This window comes from Acinonyx jubatus, chromosome D1 (genome assembly GCF_027475565.1).
Source record: "Acinonyx jubatus isolate Ajub_Pintada_27869175 chromosome D1, VMU_Ajub_asm_v1.0, whole genome shotgun sequence".
Taxonomy (NCBI): Eukaryota; Metazoa; Chordata; class Mammalia; order Carnivora; family Felidae; genus Acinonyx; species Acinonyx jubatus.
Window position 1 is genome coordinate 55,660,430 of NC_069390.1, and position 19,646 is coordinate 55,680,075.

At 53.0% G+C, this 19,646-nt stretch overlaps 1 protein-coding gene across 1 annotated transcript in view; it reads left to right on the plus strand.

The window, feature by feature from the left end:
- ARHGEF17 (Rho guanine nucleotide exchange factor 17) overlaps nucleotides 1-19,646 on the plus strand; it is a 58,136-nt gene that overhangs the window by 30,369 nt on the left and 8,121 nt on the right. Inside the window, exons 2-9 of the mRNA XM_027039783.2 lie at nucleotides 7,905-7,982; nucleotides 13,586-13,768; nucleotides 16,279-16,395; nucleotides 16,622-16,714; nucleotides 16,937-17,113; nucleotides 17,404-17,454; nucleotides 17,706-17,815; nucleotides 17,921-18,006. Coding sequence (XP_026895584.1) covers nucleotides 7,905-7,982; nucleotides 13,586-13,768; nucleotides 16,279-16,395; nucleotides 16,622-16,714; nucleotides 16,937-17,113; nucleotides 17,404-17,454; nucleotides 17,706-17,815; nucleotides 17,921-18,006 — 895 coding nt within the window. The remainder of the gene's footprint in view (nucleotides 1-7,904; nucleotides 7,983-13,585; nucleotides 13,769-16,278; nucleotides 16,396-16,621; nucleotides 16,715-16,936; nucleotides 17,114-17,403; nucleotides 17,455-17,705; nucleotides 17,816-17,920; nucleotides 18,007-19,646) is intronic.

Here is a 19,646-nt window from a genome sequence, read left to right on the forward strand (position 1 = left end):
TGCCCAACCTGCTTATCCTAGTGGGGTGGTGGTCTTGTGGAGCAGAGCCCTTTTGTCCCCTCTCACCTTCCCTTGACTAAGGAGGATAGGAGCTGTTTGGTGGGAGGAGGGTGGTATATGTGTTGTGGTGGGGTGTGCGGTATGCAGTATGGAGAGGAGGGCCCTTACCAACCACCTCATATACTTATAAAAACTATTCTGAGCCAGACCCACTCCAAACAACCATAGATACCCAAAAGGAAAAGAGACGTCAGTACCTAAAAGGGGAGTTCAGTGGAACAATAACAGAACCAGACCTGCTCAGGGGTGCTCTGGACATACATGGTGCCCCCAGCCCCCTTCCCAGCTGACCTCACTCTGAGGGGCTCCAATGCCCATGCCTTTGTGGGGGTGATGCCTGGAAACTCTGATTCAGCAGCTATATGTTCCTGTTCCTTCTCTCAGCTTCCTTTCCCCACCCCACTAGCTCCCCTGTTGCCATGGCAACAGGCTTGGATGTAATTAGCCATCTTTAATGAAGCTGCAGCCCGCAGTGCCTTAGCATCAAGCCCAGCCCCCTTCTCCAGGGCAGCGGCCTCCTGAACTCTGCCATCTGGGCACCCACATGCCTCTGGATTTCTTGACCTCCAAATGTTGTTCAAACCCTGCCTCCTCCAGGAAGCCCTCCTTGAATACCCCCTACCCCCCAGGCAGAGGTGACTCCCTCTGCTGAGCCCTATGTATTGTCTGGGAGCTTCTGGATGCCAGCCAGAGTGGATTCATCTGTGCAGGGCCTGGTCCTACTGAAGTAAGGGAATGGATGCACCTTACTAACAAGCTATGCACTGCCTCCCAAAAACTCAGAGGAAATGAGGCCCCAGATCATTTAGCTGGAGAGAGGGTCAGATGGAGGAGGAGGTGCTCTGAGAGAAAGCCAGCTGTGGGTTATCTAGCCAGAGTGATCAAGCAATGGGCCAGAGATGGGCCCTCAAACCACAGTCCTCCTACTAGTGTGGGATTATCTTTGGGACCTGGCTGTTTAGATGTGTCCACGGGGTGTGTCCATCCTCTGTGCTCACATCATCACTCAGTCAACTGGTCTGGCTGTTCCAAACCCTCCCCCCATGTGCCCAGCCCTGAGAGGAGGAGAACTGTAAGCCCCACCCCCAGGGAAGTCCATAATCCATCCCATTGGGAGGGTAAGAAGCAGATGGACTCACTGGAATTCTTGGTTCAAACTAGAGGCAGAGGAGGGCTTGGGGCCCTCCTGGAGGACCCTTGTTCCACCTCCCAGGGGCAGAAGGGGCTCGGCCAGGACATGTGCCCTGAGAGGGGATGTGGTGGCCAGGCAGGCTCTAGGCCCTGAAGGCTCTGTGCTGCCAGTGCACAGATTGCTGGGCCCCATACAGAGTTTCAGGTCAGGTCAATAGGGTAGTTTGGGGGGGAGTTGAGAATATGCATTTCTAACACATTTCCTGGAGGTACACAGGGCCTGCACTTTGAGAGCCATTGCCATAGAGGGACCAGCAAGGGAGTTGGTGCAGAGCACACACTCATCCTTTCATTCATTCTTTCATTCAACAAACTGGCTTAGGGTTACTCTGGGCCAGGCCTTCATGGGACACAGGAGAGACAGATGGGTTCACCAATTGTTTAGGCAGCACAAACTTAGCAAGCACTTTTCATGTGTCAGGCTCTGCCCCCTAATGTAGCCTCACTGCCCTGGGAGCCCTTGCCAGGTGGGGGTCACACCTGTTTTCTCTTTCTACTCTCTTGGAATTCTGTTCTTGTTTTCATTGTTGACTTCTTTGGGATTGTCTGTTGGGGAGTTAAAATTTTAGTTTTGGACATTTTGGACTCCCTGAGGAGGCCAGTGCTGCTGGGTCCATGTCCTGCCCTCTCAGGAGAGGATGAGAAATAATACCCTTGGACGGGGCTGTAGGATGTGGATTCACCTGGTTGAGGGCTAAACAGGGGAAGGTGGCAGGGGGGCCAAGCAGCACAGGAGGCTGCAAGGGCCAGCAAGAGGGGTTGATCCTGTGCCATGGGACTGCCAGGGGAGGTTCGTGAGCAGGGAATTGCAAGGTTTGCCTCCCTGTGATGACTGCTTAGTGTATTAGCTAACATCTATGTGCAGAATGCTGTGGTTCACAAAAGGGACATGGACCTACAGTCTCCTGGGAGGAGATGGTCATCAATCTAGCAATTGCTCAAATGTGTAATTACAAACTGTGATACCTGGTTAAGAAAAACTGAGAATCTTTGAGAGCACAGAGCAGGTGTACCTGGCCTAATCTGAGGATCAGGAAGGGCTTCCCTGAGGAGGTAACATTTACACTAAGATTAATCTCAAAGGAACAGCAAAAACACTCCTAGAAGAGGGAAAAGGTGTCCGCCAAGGCCCTGAGGCAGGAGAGAGCCTGGTCTGTTTCTAGGAGATAAAACAGAAATGGTTGGGGGCACCTGGGTGGCTCAGTCAGTTGAGTGTCCCATTTTGGCTCAGGTCATGATCTCTCGGTCCATAGGTTCAAGCCCCGCATCAGGCTCTGTGCTGCTAACAGCTAGGAGCCTGTAGCCTGCTTTGGATTCTGTGTCTCCCTCTCTCTCTGCCCCCCCACCCCCACTCATGCGTGCATGCTCTCTCTCTCTCTCTCAAAAATAAATAATAAACATTAAAAATAATGGTTGGGGCATATCAAACAAGGTGAGAGAGGGATAGAGGGAACTGCCTTGGGCAATAGGGTCAGAAGATCTCCACTGTGCAGGAAACCCAAGGGAAAGCAGGTTTGGGGGAGGGCATCAGGAGTTTGTTGAGTGTGGGAGACCTCATACACTAAAGGAGTATAAGGTCAGCAGAGCTGAGGCACAGCAGACGGATCCCCAGTCAGCTGCAGGGTGCATGAGAGCCCCTTGGTAGGAGGTGGCAGCTAGTACAAAACAAAGCTCACCCTGCCCCCTCTCCTGATTAAGTGGTTCTGGGATGGGTTCTGACATCACCTTCAATTTGAGGAACAGATCCTGGGGATCATGCTTGGAAACATTCTGAAGCATCATCTAGCGATGTGGTGGGGGTTGTAAATGCCCGAACCCCTCCTCATGATGGGGGGTGAGGTGAAGGGGGATAGGACTGGAATTCTCTGAGACTGTCTCAAATACAGGATTCAGGTCAACTGGGTGGGGTGGGAGTAGGCATGACTCAGTGTCGTCTCTTTCCTTTATGAGGCCCTTAATGCTTTGCCCCTGGATGGGAGAACAATGTCAGTTTCCAGAGATGCGCATCCCTAAATATGTGCGCCTGTTTGTGCTGGATTATAGTTGTGTGAAGACAGAAGCGTGTGCCACTGTGCAGCACTGGGTCGGGTTCATGTGTGTCAGGGTCTGTATGGGACTACGTTGATGTGTGTGCCTTTGGCCTTCACCCAAACGTGTATACACATCAAGGCGGGAGGGCAAGTTTCTATGTACATGGGCTTCTTCTGTATAGATCCGTGCATGCCCCTGTGTGTGCCTGCGTGGGTACAGGTGTGGACAAAACGTGCATGTCTCAGTGTACTTGCCTTTGTCGACTGGTGTGCGCCGACCTACGTCCTCAGAGGGGGATGGGTCCGCAAAGGGGGGCCGCTGCGTGGGGGAGCTGCGGGGGCGAGGTCGGGCCGCCCGCTGCGTGCTGGGGGAGACTGGGCGGCTCTGAGAGGGTGGGCGGAGCAGGGTGGGCGAGGGCGGGGACTCCCCTCCGCTCCCCTCCCCCGCGCCAGCGGCGCCAAGCGCTCCTGGCTCGCTGGGCGCACTCGCTGAGCAGAGGAGGCAACAGCGCCGCCGCCCGAGTTTTCGCTCTCAGATCTACGCTGGAACTGACACCGCGATAGCCGCTGCGGCGGGGCTGAGCCCCGGGAGGGAGTGACGGTGGGAGAGAGGGGGCCCGTCGTCCCCCGCCGCCCCGGCATCTCCGCCCTGGCGGCGGCCCGGCCGCATGCTTCAGATGGTGAAGACCCTGGCCCAGTTCACCATCGCGCTGGAAGATATGCGCGATCTGGGCCCGGCCACCGCCTCCGGGGAGCCCGCCAGGAGCAGCGGTGCTGACGCTGAGGAGCCTGGGGAGGCCCAGGTAGGGGGAGGGGAAGAGACAGCCAGGGACCTGGGCTGAAACCTAGAACTCAGCGGATCTGGGCCTGAGGGAGACATGGGTCCTACTGAGAGCGCAGGACTGGGAACTCGGATCAGGCACACCAGCTGCGTGGCCACGGGCCTGGGGGCTCAGAGACTAGTGATGGGGGCAGGGAGATTGAAGGTATGAGGAGCCATGGCAGGGGTGGTATGGCTGGCAGGGCGCTGAGGTTTGGTGCCACCAGAATGCAAGCTTGGAATGGCAGAAGGGCTGGCAAACTCAACTGGGGTGAGAGGCCTGTACCCTGAGATCCAGTCTCAGCAAGGCCTAGTGGTACTTAGTGCCTGATATGGATCAGCCTGTAGGCAGAGACTGTCTCCAGAGGTATCCTGGGTTCACAGGCTCAGGAAGGGAAGGTTTTACCAGCCTCTTTCCTGCAGGCCTGTTGCAGTCCCCAGGTGTATATACGTGCTGGGGGGATGGGAAGTTGAGGATAGCCAATTTTGCTCCCCCCCCCCCCCTTGCCATTCTCTCCCTGCCACTGGACCCGCTGGGCCTTGGGGGTGTCATGCTGTGGTGTCCCCATTCCTGGCTCAGTGCTTTTCTCCTCCAGGGGACAGGGAGGGAGAGGCTTCCAGGGGCTTTTTCCATGCCTTTGTGTGTTTCTCTGGGCCTGGATTCTGATTATCCTGCTCTTCTGGGCTCCAGTGGAGGCTATGGTTCTGTTCCCCCCTCCCCCGCCCCCCGCTCCCTGTGCTGTGGTGTGTTTCTCCCCACCACCTCACATCTTTGGGCCGAAGGCCCTGGTTCTCAGCTAGGTGGCTTGGCTGCATTTCTTTTTCGTCTCTTTGCGGAGTGTCTGGCCTTCACAGCTTCTTCTGTGTATGTGTGTCTCTGTCTTCATGCTGTGTATATAGGGTTTTAAGCTTTGGGTCAGCATGTCCCAATCTTACTGGTAGGAGAGGCCCCCCCCTCTGTCTTCCTGCTGTATCCCTTTAGCCCCCCCATCCTCCCTCCCACTTCAGTGCTCCATATAGTGAAGGTCTAGGGATGGAGCTGTTGAGGGGTGACGGGCTCTGGGGGAGGCTAGGCCTACAGGGTTGTCCCGCCCAGAACAGGTGGGCCCGCTGATCTGGTTGACAGCTGCATTGCCTGTCTCTTGCTTCTCCTGGCTCCCCCACCCCCACATACACTCACACCCGTGTCTGGGCACGTGCAGAAGGGCACTCCATGCAGTGACAGAGAGCTGGCCTTATTTTCTATGCCTCTACCTGACAGCTGAGTGACAAGCCACTGTGCTTTCAAGCAGGGAGGAGGCTGGGAAGGGCGGGTGTTGCAGCGTCAGCCTCCCTGTGTGAGTTACCCCAGCCCTCTGGGCCCATCAGGCCCAGCACCAACCCTGCCTCCCTCAGGAGGCCTCGCTGCCCATGACCCTCACCACTGGGCATAGCAGGGCCAGGTCCAGGGAACCTGAGGGGGGAGGGCCGAGCCTGGTCTGATTCTACTCTAAGGGAACTCCCTGTCCAGCTGGGAATTGAAGACCCAGTGTATGTGGAGAGAGCTACCCTGCTTCCCAGCTCTTTGCTTTCACAGTACTGGGAGGGAGGCTTTATTCCTTCCATTTCATAGAGGAGAATGTGAAAACCCAAGGCAGTTAGATGGCCCAAGGTCACACAGCTAGTAAAGGTATGGCTGGGACCCTGTGTCCCATGGCTAGCCAGTCAGTCTGGGTGAGAACTCTGGGTGCTTGGGCCCTCAGACTGAGCTTGAGATGGCTAAAGAGACTTGGGTCCTCACTCTGTTGGTCAGTGGCTGTGTGACTTTGGGCAAGTCCAGTCACCTCTCTGACTTGACTTCCTCACTTGTAAAGTAGAGATGATGACACCTGTGATGCAGAGCTGTGAGTGTGAGGTGGAAATGAGATCATATCAGTGAAATGCTGAGATGGCCCTGAGGCACAATGGGAAGATTGAGCATCTGGGCTTTTTCTTGGGGGGCCCTTCTGGTCCTTGATGCTCTCCCAAACTCTCCATCCTAAGGTGAGCCCAGCTGGTCTTCCCTCCCACTGGAAGCTGCCCAGGTGTTCTAAACGCCTTCAAATCACTGAGGATAGATGATCTGAGGGCTGGAGGCTCTACGGCAGGGCCCAGTGTCTTCTCACCAAACAGAGTCTGCAGCTGGTCAGAATGGAGCAGAGCCAGTCTCCTCCCCTCCCTCAATGGGGAGTCATTCACACCTCCCAACCCTAATTTCCTAGCACTGGGGTCTACTTTTCTGAGTGTCTTATTGTTGACAGGTTTGGGGAAAGACCTGACCCCAAGTCCCTGGGTCAAAGGGAGAGGGTCAGAGGGAGGAGAGGCATACCATGAGCAGAGGGGTGAGCAGGGGCTGGATCAGGCAAGGCGAACAGGCCTTGGGCTTGGGTCTACTCAGCAAACATAGACCCTGTGCAGAGCAGTGACCAGGGCAGCTCCACTGGTTGAGTCCCTACCATGAGAGGCTCCAGGGATGGGGAGTGGAGGGATACCACAGACATGGACACCTAACTTCCATTGCCACATGCAAAGAATATACACTCAAACCCAACAAGCCTTGATGGCTGGAGACTGAGACAGGGTCCAGACAGATGTCCTGGCTAAGTTGAGCTAAGGCTTGGGGGGAGCGTGGGGAGGGGAGAATAAGCCCCAGAGATCTGGGGCCCAGAGGAGGCCTTGCTCAGAACCACTCCAGGGACTTAGAGGTGACCTGGAGTGGAATCCCTCACCAGGAAGGGAAGCTGTTAGAGCTGGTACCATCTGGGAAGACTTCCTGGAGGAGTGGGCCAGAGGTATAGTAAGTGGCGGCAAAGGACAATAGGTAAGCTGGGTCTCAGGGAATTGAACACAGAGAAAGCATCCTGTGTCTGGCTTCTAGCAAAGCCTTCCCATTGAATAGGGACCGCCCTGTCAGGGATGCACACCCTATCCCTGGAGGTGTGGGTGCAGATTCTGGGCAACCCCTTAGGGACTCTGTACTGTAGATCATCAGATTCTTGGATGGAGGCATTAGTTTCTGGGGCTCCTTTTCCCCATCCTTAAAATGGGAAGAAGAATAACATCTATCTATCTCACAGGGTGGTCAGAAGGATGAAATAATGTATAATGCTTAGAGCAGTGCTTGGTGTGGAGTAGAGCTCAGTTAACCTTTTTTTACGAAGAGACCTGGGATCTAGCCTTGTCTGAGAGTGGGTGAACCCTACCCCCACCTGGCTCTGTGACCTTTGGCACCGACTTCACCTTTCTGAGCCATCTTTTCTTCATCTGTGGCAGGAGGTCACAGTTTCCATGCTCAGGGGTGGTTTGAAGCCCAACCTAGTAGGGTCTGACCCCACAGCATGGATCCTGAAGGTGGGGTTTTTAGAGTTGGCAGCTGGAGGGGGGGGGTAGGCTGGAGGCATCTTCCTTTGCAAATGTGAGAGTTATTGATTGTTTTGGGTCCTTTCCAGGAGCCCAGTGGAAAACCATGAAGTAAACAGTAGATAACCAGGTCTGCCAACAGTTATGGGGGTGGTGGTGAAGGATTGAGGGGCATACTCTGGAAAGGAAGGAGTTTGAGATGCAGGGAGAGGGCCCTCCCTGCACAGGGAACATCTGAGCAAAGACCTGACAGAGTGGAGGTCTATGGTGATTTGGGGTAACAGCCAACAGTCCTGGATGGTGGGAAGGCAGGCCCTGAAGGCCAGGAAGAGGATGTGGATAGGTTCTCTGGGTCTACGTGACTGCAGGTGGCGGGGTCTGAGGGGAACAAGGCACTGCTCACCCTCTGTTTTCTGTCCCCCAAGGACATGCGGAAGCACGTGACCATGACCCTGCTGGACACAGAGCAGTCATACGTGGAGTCGCTGCGAACCCTGATGCAGGTGAGGCTTGAGGCTGGTCCAGGCCCCTGAGAGTGGCCATTCTGAGTCTAGGAGGCTGTCAAACATATGGAAACAAACCCACTTTGTGGACAGGGGATGGAGGCTAGAGAAGAGAGGAATGACCCTGGGACACATCACCCTTCCATGGAGAACCCCTCTCATGTGACTGCCCCAGAGGAGGAAGCCCCCCCTCCAGGGCAGGAGAGATCTTAGAGGGGTCTTAATAAGACTAGACCAGGCCACCCCAGGGCAGGTGCTCCCTCCTTTTACTGTTCTGCCACCTACCTCTGGCAGCCCTGGTGCCTGAGCTTAGATCTGTGACCCACCCCCAGTGTACCTCCTTCCATTTTGTTCATTGATTGGGAAAATATTTGTTGAATGGAATAAAATGTTGAGCACCTGTTGTGTGCCAGGTCCTGTTCCAGGTGTAGGCAGCACAGGGGCGAATAAGAGAGACAAGCCACTGCCACAGGAGCTCATAGTCCTGTCGGGGACATAGCTGAGTATATGGTCACTGTGAAAGCATTGAGAGAGCACCTGTGAGGCATGGGGTCAGGGAATTTTCCCTGGAGGAGGTACTAGCTTCTTCCTGACCTGTCTTCTCAGCAGCAGGAACAGCTTGTGCAGAGTTGAGTAGGAGAGGCCTGCACTTTTGGAGGTCCATGTGGCTGGCACAGAGCACAGAGGGTTGGTCCTATGGTGATGCTGGGGGAGCCAGCAGGGGCCATATGGTAAGGACCTTGCATACCAGGAAGAAGGTTTGGGCTCTACCAGGGGCCCTGGAGAATCAGTGAAGGGCTTTGAGCAGGGGCGGCATATAGCCTGACTCATACTTTACAACATCTTTCTGATTCCTAGGAAGGTGGGCAGCGGAAGAGGAGGCCAAGGCCACTGAAGGTGGGTGGGGGAGGAGAGGCCAGGACCCAGGCAGAGGCAACAGGGAGGGAGAGTTGGGGACAGACATTCAGGAAGTGGAGTGGTCAGGCCAGGCATGGTAAGTGGTTGGTTGTGAGGGGCAAGGTGGGGAAGCCCAGGATGAGACCTGGGCTCCCAGTCTGGGTGACTGAAGCACTATAGGAACTCCACCTGTGAAAGGTGGGGCAAGATGGCAAGTTCAGGTTCAGATGTGGGAAGGGCCTGGAGCCAGGATTCATATGAGGGTCTGAGGCCCAGGACAGAGAACCTGGATCTGAGCTGAAGTAGGGCCTGGTAGGCACTGTTGAGGACAAATTTACTCAAGCCACCTAAGTAGAGTGAGAGCAAAGGGTCGAAGGTAGAGCCCTGGAAACATCCAGAGTGTTCATTCGTTTACTCCACAAATCTGCAACAAGCATCTTCCGGGTGCAGGTAGTGTTCTTTGTGAGGGTTCGGCAGTGAGCATGAGTGATCAGGTCCTGTCTCCTGGACTGACAAACCATATGTGAGGACAAATGAGGGTGCAAAAACGCATGGAAAGTGTGTCTGGAAAAACTGAATATTGTTCATCCAGAAAGAAATTTTGACACACACCACAATCTGGATGAACCTTTGGAACGTTATGCTAAATGAAATAAACCAGTCACAAAAGGGCAAAAACTGTATGATTCCACTTACACAAGGGACCTAGAGTAGTCAAATTCATAGAGAGAGAAACAGAACAGTGGTTGCCAGGAGCTGGGAGAGAGGAAGTGGGGAGTTCATGTTTAATGGGTATATAGTTGTGGTTGGGGAAGAGTAGAAAGTTCTGGAGATGGATGGTGATGATGCTTCCACAACCGCATGAATGTATTTAATGTGAGTATACCAAGCTGTACATTTAAAAATGATTAAAATGGCAAATTTTATGATGTACGTTTTGCCACACAAAAAATACATTGCTTTTATATGTTAAAAAAAAAAAGTGCACAGAAAGATGAGAACACAGAATGGGGGCCTGCCCTGGTGTCAGAGGCCAGGGAGGGCTTCTCTGAGGTTGGGGTATTTAGCTGAGACTTGAAGGTAGTTAAGAGCTAAGTAGGGGGAGAGCCCGGAGGGAATCATTCTGGCAGAGGGTACAGCAGGAACAAAGGCCAGGGGGCTGGAAGAAACCCAGAGCGGTTAGCGGTGGACAGGTGGTCACTGTGGCTGCTGCAGAAGAGCTGGGCTTTATTGTAAGCACATGGAAGTCACAGAAGGGACACAACCAGAATGCTATCTTTAAGAGGGTGCCCCTGACTGCCAGGCGGCCATAGTCACGCAGGAGTCTGGCAGGGGGTGGGGTCCTTTGTTGTCCTTTAGGTAGGAGCTAAAGGCATTGGGGTCAAGCAGTCCAGAGTTTGAGTCACTTGCTTCCCTGCTGGGTGATGCTAGCCTAATCACTCGCTTCTCTGAGCCTTGGTGTTTTTGTGTACAAAACGTGACTAATCATACCCATGTCCCAGTGCAAAGATTAAAAGGTAATGAGGCTGCTCATGCCTTGTTCACAGACAGGAAGCCGACGGGGCTTGGGTATGCCTCGCTGCCTTCAAATCTCCTGGCCGTGCACGGAGGCTTGTGGAACCTGCAGGTGGAAGAGCCAAGGGAGGGTAGTTCTGAGGAGGCCAAATTGAGAGTGTTCATGGCCAGGGATGGAGATGGTCAGGAGAGTGTCAGCTGAACCCAAGGACTGTCACTCAAGGCAGCCCTGGTGTGTCGGAAGGAAGGACTGAGGTCCAAGCCAGGCCATCAGTGTTCAGACCTGGCACTACCTCTTACCCAGCCATGTGACCTGGAGCAGGTTACATAACCAGTCTCTGCTTCAGCTTCCTTGTCTGCAGAGTGGGAATAATAATAGTACCTACCTTGAGTGCAGATTACAAGAAAGATGCGTGTATAGTTTAGCATACTGCCTGGCAAATCTGTGTGTGTACGTGTGAGTGTGTGTGTATAAAATCACATTTAATCCTTGCATTAGCGTTGTGAGGTAGATATCATAACTCCCTCTTCATAGGAGGAAATGAAGGCTCAGAGAGATTAAGAAACCTGCCCAGGGTCATCCGTCTCTTAAGTGGTATTCTAGTCCATTTGGGCTGCTAGAACAAAAATTCCGTAGACTGAGTGGCTTAAACAAATACAGATTCAGTTTTCAAAGTTTTGGAGGCTGGGAAGTCCAAGATCAAGGTGCTAGCAGATTTGGTGTCTGGTGAGGACCTGCTTCTTGGTTCATAGTCATAGATGGCCATCTTTTCACTGTGTCCTCCATGGTGAAAGGGCCAAGGGAGCTCTCTGGGGCCTCTTTTATAAGGGCGCAAATACCATTCATGAGGGCTCCACCCACATGACCTGCTCACCTCCCGAAGACCCCACCTCCAAATACCAGCACGTTGGGGATTAGCTTTGAGCCTAAGGATTTCTGTGGGACACCAACAAGTAGTGATATTAAGAGCTGACATGTATTGAGTGCTTAATATGTGCACTTTACATAACTTAAATCATATAAATCTCATTATAACCCTCATTTTACAGAGGATGAACTTGAGACACAGAGAAGTATAGTAATTGTTCAAGGTCAGAGAGCCAGGAAGTGCCATAGCCTGGGTTGAATCCCTGACACCCTGACTGTAGGGCGCTTTCTCTCACCAGCTAGTCTGCACTGCCTGAGCATAGGTGGTATTCAATTCAAACTGAGATTGGATTCCACAGCCCTACTGTTCTCTCGCAGTGACCACTGCCCCCCAAATTGATTGGTATTGTTCCTGCAGGTCAGGGGCCTCTTTTTTTTTTCTTCTTTTCTTTTCTTTTTTGTAATTGAAGTATAGTTGACACACTATGTGACATAAGTTTTGGGTATAGGCCAGGAGTTTAAAATGAAGAAGTTAAACACCAAGGGTAATAGCCAGAAGGAGATGGGATTTGAACCCAAGTCTTAAGATTAAATCTTTCTTCAGTGTCACCCTCACCCTTTGAGTCTTTCTTTAACCCCCAAATTCCCAGCTAACAAACCCCACTTTCCCTGACCCAGCCCCCTTCTCCCAGCACTCCTGCCCCTGTCTTGTTTCCCTCACAATACTTACTGCCTTCTGACATCCTGTGTAATAATTTGGTTATTTATGGTGCTTATTTTCTGCCTCCCTCCACTGAAGTGTTAGCTCCACAAGCACAGGGACTTTTGTCTGCCCTCAGGGCTGTCTGGTGCTTAGAAGTCCGGACACTCAGTAGTTGCTCAGCAAGTACGTGATGAGTGGGTGCAGGTGTTGGCTCCTAGGAGCATCTGTATCAGTTTATTCTTTCCTCCCACCGTGTGCCTGCTTCTGTGTGGGGCACTAGGATCCGGACATGAGCGGCTTAGCTCCTCTCCTTGTGGGGCAACAGCCCCTGCCACAGAGAAGGCCCTGGCTCAGACTGGCCTAGGAGCTGTAAGAGGGAGGCAGCCTGCCTGCCTCCTCACCATCACCTCCTGACCTTTTAAGAATGCCCAACCAGGGGGCACCTGGGTGGCTCAGTCAGTTAGGTGGCTGACTTCAGCTCAGGTCATGATCTCGCGGTGTGTGGGTTCGAGCCCCACGTCGGGCTCTGTGCTAACAGCTCGGAGCCTGGAGCCTGCTTCAGATTCTGTGTCTCCCTCTCTCTCTGCCCCTCCCCAGCTCATGCTCTCTCTGTGTCTCTCAATAATAAATAAATGTTAAAAAAAAAATTAAAAAAAAAAAGAATGCCCAACCAGACTAGAGGATTCTGTTGAGCTTTAGTTTTTCAGGGCTGTTTTATAAAACAAGCCAATTTTTTTTTAATGTTTAATATAAATTTTACTGCAACATTGCATTACTTCTTCAAGCATCCTCAGTTCTTTGGTTTGTAGTGATAGTTTGGGCCAGTAGAGGGCGACCTCTCCATGAGCATGCCAGCTGCTAAGCAGGGCTGTGCATTCTCAGGAAATACCACTGATTTGAGGTGAAAAATAGTTTTAATCAGACTGACTGGTAGATCTGAAAACTGTGAGAACGTGCTCAGATAGTGGCACTAAAGGCCTCCCATGCCTCTCCTTGCTTCATTTTCCCGGCAGCACTTCTCGTTTTTGACTTTCTACATGTAATTGATTCTAAGATGCATTCTTCACCTTTTAACATCTCTGAAATCCAAGTTCATCCTATAATAGATGGCATATAATAATTGGCAGAAATTCCTTAAAGAGTTTATGAAATGTGGTTTATTTTTGTTTATTTCTTTTATTTGTGTGTTTGATCTGACTAGATTGTAAGCTCTGTTAGGGCAGGGAATTTGGTCTTCCTTGTTCACTGCTGTCTCCCAGTTCTTAGAACGGTGCCTGGCACATAGTGAGTGCTCAATAAAATATTTGCTGAGTTGGTGTGTGGGGGTCTCTCAGGAGCCCAGTCTTCTTGCTTTCCTCACTCCAAGCTCTGTTTGTTCATGCATCCAGCTAACTTTCCTGAGCCTACTTACCCCCATCTTATGTCAGGCCCTGGGCTGCACAGTGAGGGGCATGGGGATAGGTCTTCCTGTCTCCCTCCTAGAGCTCTGAGTCTAATGAGGAAGATCCAGGAGGCATGGCCACTGAGTTATAGACCCAGGAGATTTCCTTTGCACCTGTACTGGTGGGTTGGGCTGTCATCCCTCTGAGGGTACTTGTACTGACCCTGTGGGTCCCCCAGGGCTACATGCAGCCACTAAAGCAGCCAGAGAACTCCTTGCTGTGTGACCCGTCGCTGGTGGACGAGATCTTCGACCAGATCCCTGAGCTCCTGGAGCACCATGAGCAGTTCCTAGAGCAGGTGCGGCACTGTGTGCAGACCTGGCATGCCCAGCAGAAGGTGGGAGACCTGCTTGTCCAGTCGGTGAGTGGCCCTGCTACCCATGCGGCAGTGCTCACAAGCTTGGGCCCCTCCTGGAAGGGGCTGCTGCTGCCATGGACCCCTCACCCACACCCACTCCATCTGAACACTGACCCTGATCCCAAATCCAATACCAGAACTTGAGCAGACACTGGCACTGACTGCAGCCTCCGGGTTGACCTGAATCTAGACACTGCCCAACCCCAGAGCTTGGCTGGACTCTGGCATGGACCCCAACCCCATCCAGATACTGATTCTGATCCTGGACCCAACTCTGGTTACAGCACCTGAATTGGTGCTGACACTGATTCAGACCTCCAGTGGATGCTGATATTGACCTCAACCCTCACTGTAACTAGCCCTTTTTTCCATCAGGCATTTTAATAGGAATAGCTAACTACTTGGCACCTAGGTGCTAGCCATTATTCTAAATATGTTATAGGGGGCTCCTGGCTGGTTCAGTCGGTAGAGCATGGGACTCTCGATCTCAGGGTCATAAGTTTGAGCCCCACATTGGGCATAGAGCCTACTTAAAAATAAAAGTTTAAATATGTTACGTATATCCATAAGTGTAAGATAAAGGTGCAGTTATTCCCTCGAGTTCAAAGTTGACTCTGTGGCATAGATAAAAGTGACCAATCAAAGTCACAGTTAGTAAGTGGTGGAGGATTCAACTCCAGGAAATATGGCTCCAGCGTCCACACTCTACCCCACCCTGTGCTCCCTTTCACCACAAGCAGACTTCTGCCTGGGAGCTTTTCAGAATCCTACAATAGTGATTGGGACCTTAGAAAAGGTACTAGCTTCAAAATTCAAAAAGAACTGTAAAAGCAAAGCTGATAGGCACACCCGGGTGGCTCAGTTGGTAAAGCATGCAGCCCTAAATTTTGGCTCAGGTCATGATGTCACGGTTCTTCAGTTTGAATCCCAATGTAGGATTCTCTCTCTGCACCGCCCCCCCCCCCCCCCCCCGCCCGGCTTACTCTCTCTCTCTCTCTCTCTCAAAATAAATAAATAAACTTAGAAAAAAGTAAAACTAATAAACATTTGATTCAATGTCTATAAAACCATAACATGCCATTTTCTTTCATTGTTAAATTTAGTATTCATTTATACTAACTTACATTTGAAAAAACTTAAGTTACATTTTGTTATTTTGCCAGAATTCCTAAGAATGCATGATGATGACTGATAAATCGTAGCCAAACACAAACTAAATGGTTATTCAGAGCAAAATAATTTCAAAAGCAAAATTGTAAAAATCCTTCCAAGAATTGTACTAACAAAAAAAATATATTACCTATTTTTATAAGATGTGGGTGTTTTTTCATGTGTTTGTGATGATGTGGGTGGGCCTGTGCCTAAGAAGGTCTTAGAAGGTGCCTGCTGACCTGGAACTGATGTGGCAGGAACCTTGGCCCAGCAGTGATGGGACCCCAGTTGAGTGCTGACATCTCTAGGCTATCACTACCCTCAGTGTCACCAGGTTCCTCCGCTGTCTGGACTGTGATGCTGACCAGGGTCTGACTGGAGCAGAAGCCCTGGCCCCAGGGAGGGGTCAGCAAAGAATGCTCTGTGCCAGGATGGGGTAGGGGGTAGGGGCTAGGGGCTAGGGGCTGTCTTCCTCTCCAGGTTGCTTCAGCCTGTGCCCTGTAGTACACCCGGGGTTGGGGAGGAGGACAGTCAGCACCTCAGTGACACAGGGATTTGTAGGCCCAGAGGGGCCAGAAACAAATACCACCACAGGTCACCTAGTCCATCCATGGTGCAGCTGAGACAGGAACTGGGATGTCCCAACTCCTAGCCAGGGCTTCTGACCAAGAACTTTCACATTTAGCCCAGCTGTCATCTGGCCAGTGGGTATTAGCCACCAGTTGTGTGCCTGCCCTGAGCAGGGCTTTACTGGATGGAATGGGTGTACCTATCTCTTTGCAGAGAGGAGACTTGTCCTGGGAGATCAAGGGAGGCCAGAGGCCAGGTATAGTTCCAGGAAGAGCCCTAATCAGGGCAGGGAGTGCTTCCTGGAGGAGGCACAGTTGGAGCTTAACGCTGAGGGTGGGTGAGATTTGGGTACAGGAAGGGCATTCTGGTGAAGGGAATTACATAAGCAAAGGCCAAGCAGCTGGAATGAGTCTGTGTCACTCAGAGGACAGTGAGGAAGGAGACCTGCCTGGCTGGACTTGGTGGGGTTGGAGACCAAGGATGGAAATGCCCAGTTAGAAATGGGAGAACCTGGTGTGGTGTCCTGGCAGGACACATCTAGGCATATGTACATCCATGACACGCAAACCATAGGTAATGCACACATGTGTGTGCAGGTATATGTACACACCTGACCAGTCGCACCTACAACATGTACACACGACGTAGGAGCAAATGCCCAAGCCCTTAGAGACCATATTATGTCCAGTTGGAGGGAAAGGATGTTGGCTTGTGAATCATTGGAAACCAGGACAGGGTGAGGTGGAATAAGAGATACCTTGAAGGTCCACAGCCTGCCTCTTCGCCCACAGTTCTCCAAAGACGTCCTGGTCAACATCTATTCTGCCTACATTGATAACTTTCTCAATGCAAAGGATGCCGTGCGTGTGGCCAAGGAGGCGAGGCCTGCCTTTCTAAAGTTCTTGGAGGTACTGTGGGCTAGCTCAGGGGGATGGACATGACCCTCCTCATGGACTAGCTTTGGTGGGGGATTGCCCAAGAGCTCCCAGCCTGGGCACCACAGCCTTAGTATGTGGGTCAGCCTTTGCTCTTGGGCTGGCCTGGAGGGGCTGGCTGGGGACCCATCCCTGGACATTCCCTTCTTTGCATGACATTCCTCACCTGGGTACCCATCCACCTTGTTTCTGGTTTCAGCAAAGCATGCGTGAGAACAAGGAGAAGCAGGCATTATCTGACCTCATGATCAAGCCTGTACAGCGGATCCCACGCTATGAGCTTCTGGTGAAGGTGAGCATGGGGTCCGTGGGCAGGGAGGCAAGGCCTGGAGGATGCAGGGGGCTCTGAGGCCCCCACTTGGTCGAGCCTGGCATCAGAGTCCCCAGGGGTTGGGTAGGAAAATAAGTCCTCTCTGGAATCCACCTATAGTCCCTCCGAGTCCAGCAGTCGGTGTGGGCCCCAGGGCCTGACAGGGGCAGCTAAGCAGGGGTCTGGTCCTCATTCCTACCCCAGGACCTCCTGAAGCACACACCTGAGGACCACCCAGACCACCCGCTCCTGCTGGATGCTCAGCGGAACATCAAACAGGTGGCTGAACGCATCAACAAGGGTGTGCGGAGTGCCGAGGAGGCAGAGCGACATGCCCGTGTGCTGCAGGAGATTGAGGCTCACATCGAGGGCATGGAGGATGTGAGTGCCGTCCCACTCCACCCATGCCTTTGTTCCCGTCTGCAGTGTCTGCAGTGTGTTTGCGTCCCTGTCTACCAGCGTCCCCACACATCTTTGTCCAAGTCCATGTCCTCTTCCATGCCGGTCTCTGGCCTCATGTCCTGTGGTCTGACAGCACAGCATTAGGAGGAGGGATGGGATGTGCTTCTATGGCCTGGCACATGGAGTGGGACCAAGGGGTCGCCAGGGTCTAGGAAGGAGATGGAATTAAGAATTGGCCTTCAAGATGCATTGTCTCTCCTGCCCCACAGCTCCAAGCCCCTCTGCGCCGGTTCCTAAGGCAGGAGATGGTCATTGAAGTGGTAAGAAGTGGCCCGTTGTCTACCCACCTGTTCCCATCTCTCCACTTTGTTCGTACTCCTGCTCATACCTGCTGCCCATGGGCCTGCCTGCTCTTCCCCACAACAGGAGTCCCGGGTCGAGTCCCAACTCTGCCTCTGCCTCTGGGAATCAGGGGCAGAGCCCTCACCCCTCTGTGGGCCTGGCTGTCCCCTTGGGCACTGTGGGCAGGAGGGTGGGCCTCTGGGCCTGAGTCCTGCCTCGGGCCCCACAGAAGGCAGTTGGTGGCAAGAAGGACCGGTCCCTCTTCCTGTTCACGGACCTCATTGTCTGCACCACCTTAAAGCGGAAGTCAGGCTCCCTGCGGCGTAGCTCCATGAGCCTGTGAGTGGCTGGGGTGGGGCTGGGCTCTGGCATGGGGGGAGCAGTTGTCCCTCCCTGGGCCCCACTCCGCTGCCCAGGCCAGAGCACCCCATTGGCTCCCCACAGGTACACGGCAGCCAGCGTCATTGACACGGCCAGCAAGTACAAGCTGTTGTGGAAGCTGCCACTGGAAGATGCGGACATAATCAAAGGTGGGGCTGGCCCAGGCCTGCCCAGGGCTTCTGGGTGTTGGGGTCCTCCTCTAAGAAGCCCTCCTGGAGGGTTTGAGCTGTGGCCAGGCTGGCTGCCTATCCGTCTGCTTTTCTGCTTTGGGGCCTCACTTTCCCATCCAGTAGAAGGCGGGTTGCATGTAGGATGGGTTTGTCCCCCACAGAACCACACCAGACCCATCTGTGCAGATCACCTTTGACTGGGCAGGGACCTAACCTAGGCTGGAGCAGTGCAGAGGCCACAGACGTGCCCTCCACCAGCCACTGACCACCGCACGAGCATCCCCTTAGGTGATGACACACTGCTCTGGTCCAGCAGTTTCACTCCCAGGGAGCAGGGCCTCAGTCAAGTCAGTCCAAGCACAAGGCTGGTAGGAAAGATCTGTATTGTTTGGGGCAGAGGCTGTCAGGAGCTGAGGTGGTTTCAAAGAGCTGCTCCTCCTGCTGTGTGTACATGTGTGTCTGTGTCTCCATCTGTCTGTCTCTCTGTGGTTCTTCCTGTTCTCACTGCTCTCAGGTTTCTTTGCTTCCTCCTTCCTTCTAACTCCTGTGTTCCTTCATGGCCTGTTCTGCATCATGGCCTTTCTCCCTAGCTGCTCCAGGATCCGCAAGTCCCCTTGAGGGGGATGGTTGGTCTGGGATGGTGGCGTGGGCACCTCTGGGCTGGCAGTCAGTTCAGGTCCAGGCTCTGCCCCTAGGCTCACCTGAGGTGGCCCCCAGGGTGAACCCAGGCCTGCCTCATGTGGGCTCCTGTGTAGGGATACAAGCCGATTATCGGTCCTGTTTGTCTCTTCTCACTGGAACACAGGCCAGTTGATAAAATGACTAGGTTAGGTGTCTACTTCTGATTCAGTCAAGTATGGCTAGAGAGGGGCAGGGTCATAGGGAAGAAAACACGGCTGTCCTGGCAATGAGGGTTATGGGGAGACAGTTTCCTTCAGAAGGAGTAGGAGAGGTGTGCCTGGGCTGCTCAGTTGGTTAAGTATTCGACCCTTAGTTTCGGCTCACTTCATGATCTCGTGGTTTGTGAGACAGCCCTGTGTCAGGCTCTGTGCTGCCGTTGTGGAGCCTGTTGGGATTCTCTTTCCCTCTGTCTCTCTGCTCCTTGTCCCCCCCCCCCCCCGCCCCCGCAAATAAACAAACTTAAAAAAAAAAAAAAAAAGAAGAAGGAGAAAACCCAAGCCTCAGCTTTTCTAAAACACTGCACTGCTGTCTACTCTGCCTATTTGTGGGTTACTGGTCCAGGGTGTACACCCCCAGCCAGGCAGTACAGGGTGTGGGGATGCTGAGTTGGCCTATGGGGCCTGCTACTTGGCCCTGGTCAGGTATGGGATAGGACTAGAGAAATCCAGGGCATCAGCTCATTTTCCCTTCTTTGTGGGGGAATTGAGTCCCTTGGTCAGCAGATTTGAGCGCCTGAGGCTCTGGCTGCCTGGCTGACTCCCCTGTGGAGGCTACACCACACCACCGTGGCTTCCCGTGTCAGCAGGAGCCTGCATAAGCTGCAGAGCCGCCTGCTGTTTATTCTTTGTGCTCTTCCAGGGAGTTCTCCAAGGGACCAGCACCCTGGGCCAAGTGGCTCTGAATCAGGCCCACTTCCCTGTTCCTAGGCCTGCGGTTTC